The 8,303-nt window shown below is 53.7% G+C and overlaps 1 protein-coding gene across 1 annotated transcript; it reads right to left on the bottom strand.

Annotated features, from left to right (window-relative positions):
* Positions 1-5,533: 5,533 nt before the first annotated feature.
* On the bottom strand, positions 5,534-6,914 carry NKX2-8 (NK2 homeobox 8; the record flags this gene model as incomplete). The annotated part of the gene is made up of 2 exons (XM_081228945.1): positions 5,534-6,090; positions 6,764-6,914. The coding sequence occupies 2 exons, from the start codon at positions 6,912-6,914 to the stop codon at positions 5,534-5,536; spliced, it is 708 nt and encodes a 235-aa protein (XP_081085071.1).
* Between the last annotated feature and the right edge of the window lie 1,389 nt (positions 6,915-8,303).

Raw genomic sequence — 8,303 nt, forward strand, 5'->3', positions numbered from 1 at the left:
TAAAGTGCTAAATTGGTCAGATAAGAGATGTGCTAAGATGTAAGATCCTCTGAACAATGAAGAAAATTGAAGTGAAAATTGCTATCTCCACCCACAAGAGACTTAAGTGAGATGAAGTAAAAATGTTTACAATAGAAGAAGAGAGAGAAAATATGAAGAGGATGATATTTAATAATAAAGATAACACTAGAGACATAGGAAGGAAAAAGATGACTGGGCAAAGGGCTAGGGAAGCCAAAGTCATAAAGTTGCCCAGGGATCTGGGCCTTTCCCCAGGGATCTGGGCCTGGGGGTTGGGAAAGCTTAGAGGAGCTTATCAGAGTCAGCAGCAACCAAACGCTCAGTGGACAACTGGTGTCAACAAAGTGGCAGCAGATGCTTTTCTGGAAGAAGAATGGTGGAATGATAGTCACAGGAAAATATTGTGACCTGCAGACAAGAGCTGTGTTTCATTGAGAGCTGAACAAGCATGCACACAAACAGACATAGGGGAAACACAGAGGCTGTGTCCAAAAGCTGGAGGTTTGGTAGATGGAGAACGAGGGAGGGAGGAGAGAAGGGCAGAGAGAGACTAAGAGACACAAAGATGCTAAAAACATGTCTCTCTGCCAACAAACACATGAAAAGATGCTCAACATCACTAATCATTAGAGAAACGCAAATCAAAACTACAGTGAGGTATCACCTCACACTGGTCAGAATGGCCATCATCAAAAAATCTACAAACCATAAATGCTGGAGAGGGTGTGGAGAAAAGGGAACCCTCCTGCACTGTTGGTAGGAATGTAAATTGATACAGCCACTATGGAGAACAGTATGGAGGTTCCTTAAAAAAACTAAGAAGAGAACTACCGTATGACCCAGCAATACCACTACTGGGCATATACCCTGAGAAAACCATAATTCAAAAACAGTCACCTACCACAATGTTCATTGCAGCACTATTTACAATAGCCAGGACATGAAAGCAACCTAAATGTCCATCGACAGGTGAATGGATAAAGATGTGGCACATATATACAATGTAATATTACTCATAAAAAAGAACGAAATTGAGTTATTTGTAATGAGGTGGATGGACCTAGACTCTGCCATACAGAGTGAAGTAAGTCAGAAAGAGAAAATCAAATACCGTATGCTAACACACATATATGGAATCTAAAAAAACAATACTGATGAACCTAGTGGCTGGGCAGGAATAAAGACACAGACATAGACAACGGACTTGAGGACACAGTGGGGGAAGGGGAAGCTGGGACCAAGTGAGAGAGTAGCACTGACATATATCCACCACCAAATGTAAAACAGATAGCTAGTGGGAAGCTGTTGCATAGCACAGGGAGATCAGCTCGGTGCTTTGTGACAACCTAGAGGGGTGGGATGGGGAGGGTGGCTCAAGAGGGAGGGGATATGGGGATATATGTATACATATAGCTGATTCACTTTGTTTGTTGTACAGAAGAAACTAACACAACATTGTAAAGCAATTATACTGCAATAAAGATATATATATATAAAAGAAAGCTGGAGTATCTATCTATACCACTATGAACATAAAGTTAGGAAGGATTCCTAGAAATAAAGGGAAATATTTCATAAGAATAAAGGGTCAATTTATCCAGAAGATATTTTTTTAAGATTTTTTTTTGATGTGGACCATTTTTAAAGTTTTTATTGAACTTGTTACAATATTGTTTCTGTTTTGGTTTTTTGGCCCCAAGGCATGTGGGATCTTGCTCCCCAACCAGGGATTGAACCTGCACCCCCTGCATTGGAAGGTGAAGTCTTAACCACTGGACCACCAGGGACATCCCCAGAAGATATTTTTAAACATCTAAATTTATATAATCCTTTAATAACATTGCTCTAAAAAAACAAAACAAAACATGTCTCTTACAGAAGTGTCTACAAGGTAACCAAGACTGTCAACTGGGAGAAATAAAACAAAGAATGGGAAATAATTCCCACCATGTGGTTAAAGGCATGAGATCTAGAGCTAGACTGCTTGGGTTCAGATCATCTCTGTCACTTACTAGCTGTGTGATCCTGGACAAGTTACTTATAACCTCTCTGGCCTTCAGTTTCCTCATCTGTAAAGTGGTAACAGTAGTACCATCTTATGGGGTTGTTGTGAAGATCGAATGAGTTAATATAATTAAAAAATTTAGAGTATTGCCTCATACTCAGGAACATCAATAATGTTAGCAACTACTGTGACATCCCGTTATCAGTTTCTGTGAGCGGCCTTAAGCCATGTACAGTACTTTTAGCATGCCTTCCCATCCTTCCAGACCATCCATAAGGCAAGCTTATGATGGCTGGGTAGTATACGTGCTGTCGCCACATCAAGATTCCAATTGTCCGCTTTAATGGCAGTTTACAGGGCGGCTTAAATGTAGGCAGCCGAGGACAATGATAACGTTCTGTGAGGTTTACAACTGCTTTGCACAAGTCACTCCTACACATTGAGCCTCAGTTTCTTATCTGCAAAATGGGTGTATTACATATGCCATGCATAAGGTTTCTGCGAGATCAGCTGTGAAAGTGCCTAGGACAATGCCTGGAACACAGTAAGTTTCAATAAAAGTTTACTGAGTGTGAATCTGCCTTGTGATATTGGTGATGGGTGACAGGTATGAAATAGTCTCATCTGGGAAGGGAGATTCTAACAGTTCTCACAGCTGCTGGGAGAGGCCTTGGGTTTAGCTTCTCTCATCAGAGCCCTGGAGGAACTGATCTTTTAGATCAGAAAGGAAGTTGACATTTATTATTTCTAGCTTATCACAGGTGTGAACAGAAGATAAATGACAGCCTGAGTCTCTAAAATGGGTGGGTGGTCATGGCAGTACATTAATAACTCTCCCCTATGGCTTTTCCTCTCTAAAGGAAGGAGCCTAAAGGAAAAGGAGCAAAAGGAAGTGGGTAACAGTGTAGACACGAGGGATCCTGATGCTAATGCCATAAGAAATGTCTGCCCGGGCTTCCCTGGTGGCGCAGTGGTTGAGAGACCGCCTGCCGATGCAGGGGACACGGGTTCGTGCCCCAGTTCGGGAAGATCCCACATGCCGCGGAGCGGCTGGGCCCGTGAGCCATGGCCACTGGGCCTGCGGGTCCGGAGCCTGTGCTCCGCGACGGGAGAGGCCACAACAGTGAGAGGCCCGCATACCACAAAAAGAAAGAAAAAAAAAAAAAAAAAGAAATGTCTGCCCTTCTCCTGCCCAGGACACAGGCTGGATTGCTATGGCTGTGACCACCTCTCTGGGAAGCAAAAAAAAATGGTCTTTCATATTGGTTAGACCTCTGGGTGAATTTGGTTGAGGACATGCTCTCCCAAAGAGCCTCCTGAGAAGAGTCTCTCCATAGTCCAGATCCCTTAGTCCTATGGGCCTCATATTTAATTGACTCTCCCTGCTTTGCATACCCAAAGTCCTACTTTCTCTGGAGCTCCAGGAAAGAAGAGGCCAGAAACTGAACAGGTGGTGATTTTGCACTTTCTCTCCAATAATATTCAGGTCTTTGTCACCACCAATAGCAGAGAACGAGCTACAAATCTTTACCTTCATTCTTGGAGAAACACCCCTTCAGGAGGAAGGGCAAGGAAGAGCCAAGCCAGCTAACAGAAGGGACACATTCTGAGCCCAGACTTCTTCAGAAATCTTTCCCTCCTTTTCTTTCCCATCTGCTCTGCCAGGGCTAACTGGGAAGTCCCCAGGGCAGTTTCCAATATATGTCTTACAACATCCAGGCTCCCACACCAGCAATCATTTATTAGAAAGAGGTTTTATGATACAAATTTGATAATCTCCCAGGCACACTGGCACTGTTCTAATTGAAGTTGTAAGCCCATGAAATTCAAGCCCTTTGTCTTCCTGAAGGCCACAAGGTTTAAAAAGATACTATTGTCCACCCTAACACCCACTACATTGTCACCAGGGACTGATTAAACAGAGTCCTGAATCGGAACAGTGCGGATTTTGTCTAGGTCCTTTTCAGGGCTGACAATGCCCTTTTCAGCTCCCAAGACAAAAGGAGGTTTAAGGATCGAGATTCTTCTAAGATAACCGCATCCATATGGAAGGCAAGGTGGCCAGCAGCTGAGACCCAAACACCCCTCTCCCTTCCCCCTCTGCCCTCCTTTCTCTCTCCACCCCCCAAAATCCCAGGTGATAACACTGCCTCAGCTACCCACCCCCTACCTCCTCCTCCATTTCCTCCTGGGCCCAGAAAGCTGAAGCCCCAAAAAAGACCCAATGCCTACTCCTCATAGACCTCATCGAGCCCTTACTCCCTCCCCTGGATCTGATACCCAAGACTGCTCTTTTCACTCGACTCTCCCTTCAGTGGCTGGCAGAGAGGAAGGTCCTCACTTCTCTGAGAGAGTGACCACTGCACTGCATGGCAGGCCCTGCAGCTACTGATACCGAGGGGATACCCAAGCGAAGAGCAGTTACAAACCCGAAGAGTAGAACACTAGGTCCCCCACCCGGGTGTACATTGGGACCCTGGGTGAAATGAGACCGACCAGCGGATCCCACACCTATGTCAGGCCCCCAGGGCTGTCCTCCCTCCGCTGGCAGCCCTGAACTGGGTCATTCCCCGCCGCCTTTTAATTTCTTCACCACGTCATCCACTCCCCATCCCACCCTGGCCGGGTGTTACACCAAGAGGCAGAAAATCACAGCTGCCAAGTGAGGCACGCGCAGGCTCCACTGGGGGTTACAAGATCCCCGCATACTCCTCGGATCCCTGAGACCTTGCTGCCGCACTCCGGAAACGAGTGGCTAGCCGTCAGGCCTGGGCTGCTCCCCGGCGCAGCAAGCTCAGCCCGGGCCCCGCTGGCACTTCTCCGGAGAATCCTAAGGGAGAAGCTCATTACGCCCTCTCGTTATGCCCTGTCGTGGCCGACTCGGTTGACCTTTGGTGTTAGAAGCTCCAGCAGCTCCGGGAGCCCAGAGGGGCCTCCGTCTCGCTCCGGGGGCAGAGCCACCTCCCGCTAACAGGTACTCCAGAGGTGCCTCTGCTTTCCCTTCCCCCCTTCCCCCAGTATCTTCCTAAAGTCGTGTGGGGACTGCGATCTGCCCTTCGGCCCAGCTCGGAGTGGGCCTTAACTTGGCCGGTCAAGGAGTGGGCCGGCGCCCCGAACTCCGGTCGGGAGAGCACAGCTCCCACCTACGTTCCCGGCAGGCACGCAGGGGGACCCAACCCTACACATTTTATTCTCGCACCACAAAGAGGAAAAATACTCTATTTCTTTTAAAATACGTCGCTCCCCATACAAATAGCTATTTTTAAATGTACAAATAAGGTTCAAGCAATAAAATCTAGCTCTGGGTCTGGCGGTCGAGGGAAGAGGAGAGGGGATATCTTGGCGAGAGTTCCGGGTGCGCTGGCTGATGAGGGCGGGGCAGGGGACCCCCGCGTCGAAGGAGGAGGGGCCCGGGACGCGCTCCAAGTCTCCGCTCCAGCCCTGCTCCGGCCGCAGAGCGCACCCCAAGTCCGGCATAGCCCCAGATGCCCGCGCCCCGCGGCTGCCTCACCAGTTCCAGGAGACCAGGGCGGGGGGCGCTAAGTGCTGGTAGGCGGGGAAGAGGCCGAACGCCGAGCCGGGACTGAAGGCGGTGTAGCCTGGCAGAGGGCAGGCGGCTGCGGGAGGCGCGCCGCTCTTGTCCCGGTCGTCGGCCGTGCCCACTTCGCCGCTCCCGCCGCACGGTTGCCCGTCGCGCACCAGCACGGGCACCACCACGTGGCGCAGCAGGCCGGGCGCGGCGCGCACCTCGGCCGCCGCTGCCAAGTCGGGCGCCTCCGCGGCTCCCGGCGCGCGCGCGCGCTTCAGCTTGTAGCGATGGTTCTGGAACCAGATTTTGACCTGCGTGGGCGTGAGGCGCAGCACGCGCGCCAGCTGCTCGCGCTCTGGCGCTGACAGGTAGCGCTGCTGCCGGAAGCGCCGCTCCAACTCCAGTGTCTGCGCCTTGGAGAACAGCACCCGCCGCTTCTTCCTCTTCTCGGCGTCCGAGCCCGGAGACGCAGGCCGAGCGGACGGCCGCTGCGACGAGTCCCGCGGGCTGGCCTCTGGGCTGCTCTCGTCCGAGGCTAGGGACGCAAAGGAGACACGGCCTGGTGAGACGCCGGCCCCTCAAAGGGCCGGCCGTCTCTCGCGTGCGGGCGCCGACCCACTCGCCCGCGGCTTTTGGGATGAGGCCGTTTCCTTCCCTGGGCCCATATCTGAACACCCACCTCTCCGAATTCGATAACCTTTTACACCACAACCTGGGACCGCGCCCCCAAAGAAACCCACCCCGGGTTAAAGCAACTCGGCCCTGGTCGCTGCGCTGGCAGACGCATTCACTGCAAGCTGCCTCACCAAAACGGGCCACTTCCAGGTCGACTGCACTGCGGTTTGCCGAGGTTTGCAAAGCCCTGAATCCAGGCTCGCCAGTACTGCCCATCCCAAACCGAGGCCGGGAGAACGTAGCCACTGTTTCAGGCACTTAAGGGCGGTGTCTTAAATATTTAAATATTCTGACCCCTAGAAACAGAAACCCAAATCCCGGGCGTTAGTGCCAGGCGCAGGGATCTGATCTCAAGATGTGCCAACTGGCATAGGGGTTCGAAGAGGACAGAGCCTCTGGGACCGACCGACACTGAGGAAACCCAGACCCTGGGCTGGGGGTTCCGCTTCCCAGCCCCGCGAGGGCCGGGGGCTTGGCTCTGCGCTCCCCACTTCCCTCGCCTCCACCCCTGCCGCCGTCCACCGCTCACTCACAGGGGTAGTGGCCGCGCTCCGATTCCAGCCAGGTGGCGTAGGGGCCGGGGGCGCGTAGCTCGGGCTCCCGCCTCCGCAGGTGCTGCGCGTCCTGCTCCGGTAAGTCCAGGAGCCTGCGCACGGTGAAGCCGAGGCGTCCAGAGGTAGCCATGGCCGAGGAGGGGAAGGAGGCGGGGGCAGGGCAGTCTGGGAACCGAGGGGCGGCCGGGGACGCCGCTCCTATGGGTGCGCGTGAGAGGCGCACGCCATGCACTGGCTGTCGAGATATTAGGGCATCTACCGTGGAATCCCTGTTTATATAAACAGCTCTTCCCACCCGGGCGAGGTCCGGGACTCCCGAGTGTCAAGTACCTGAATGCGTGCGGGACCAAAGCCCCGGCGAGCCCGGAAGGTGCCACCTCCGCCCCCCGCCCCGCCCCGTCCCCCGCCCCTCGGACGCCCCGTTACCTCCCAGAGGCGGCAGGAAGCAGCCCTCCGCATTAGCGATTCTGTCTGATTAGCCCAAAGTGGGGACAGATAATGGGGATTGTTGCCAAAGAATAACATCTTGGGTGGCGAGCGGTGGCCACCGACCGCCGGCCCCAGCTTCCTCCTCCTCCAGGGCTGACATCGGGCCTGGCCCCGCGGGGGCGCTGGGAAGGGTGGGGGCGGCATGGGTGGGTTTATGAGCACCCAGGAATTTATTCCCTGTTTGCTTTATTCCTCGAGCTTGTTTGCTGGAGGGTTCGTTTCCCGCAATTATCCGGAAAGTGGTTTACAAGACGGCGTTAAACTCTGGCGGGCTCTCTTTTTCTTTTTGGTTGGGCCCGTCTGAGGATTCAGAGGCGAGAAGTTTCAGGCGGGCACAGAGGAGTGGCTTGGCCCCGCTGGCGTCTGTGCCGAGGATTTTGAAGGCCGCTAGGAACCTCCCACACACCAAACGTCTCCCACAACTTCAGGGGTGCTGGGGAAGTGCTGGCAGCATCCGGGGGCCCCCAGCTCGGCGCCGGTTGCTCCAGACCAGCAAAATGGAGGCGGAATTAGGCCACACTGTTCTCCTCCCAAGTGCTAGCCTCGTTTTCCTCCTCCCGCCAGGTGGCTGGCCTTTGCGGGGCCAGGCCCCCCTCTAGGCCCCATGGGCGGCGGCGTTTCCAAGGGCGGCCTACGAGGGCGTCGCTGCCTCCTTGGCGTCGCCAGGTCCCCTGGCGCCCCTTGTGCGCCTGGGTTCCATGGCCTCAGCGTTAGGCTGGAGGCTGGAGATGCAGGCCTCGGGTGACTTGGGCTCTCTGCTCCGCCAAAGCTGCCCGGCCTGGTCTGGTAAGGGACCGATTGCCGGAATTAGGACTGCGCCCGCCGGGCAGAAAAGACTGCCCGGGGTTTCCCGACATCTTCTAGTTCCCCACCCGAAGAAATGACCCGGGTAGAAGGTGCCAGGAGCCGGTCAGGGCATGGATACGTTTTGTTGGCCCATGGCTTCGTGGTGGCCACGCCTCAGACGAGGACTGAGAGAGCGCGCTTCCAGAGGCCTCCCCTCCTGCAGCCAGTGGTTCGGGTAGTAGGT

This window comes from Mesoplodon bidens, assembly GCF_964165515.1.
Source record: "Mesoplodon bidens genome assembly, chromosome: 3".
Classification (NCBI taxonomy): Eukaryota; Metazoa; Chordata; class Mammalia; order Artiodactyla; family Ziphiidae; genus Mesoplodon; species Mesoplodon bidens.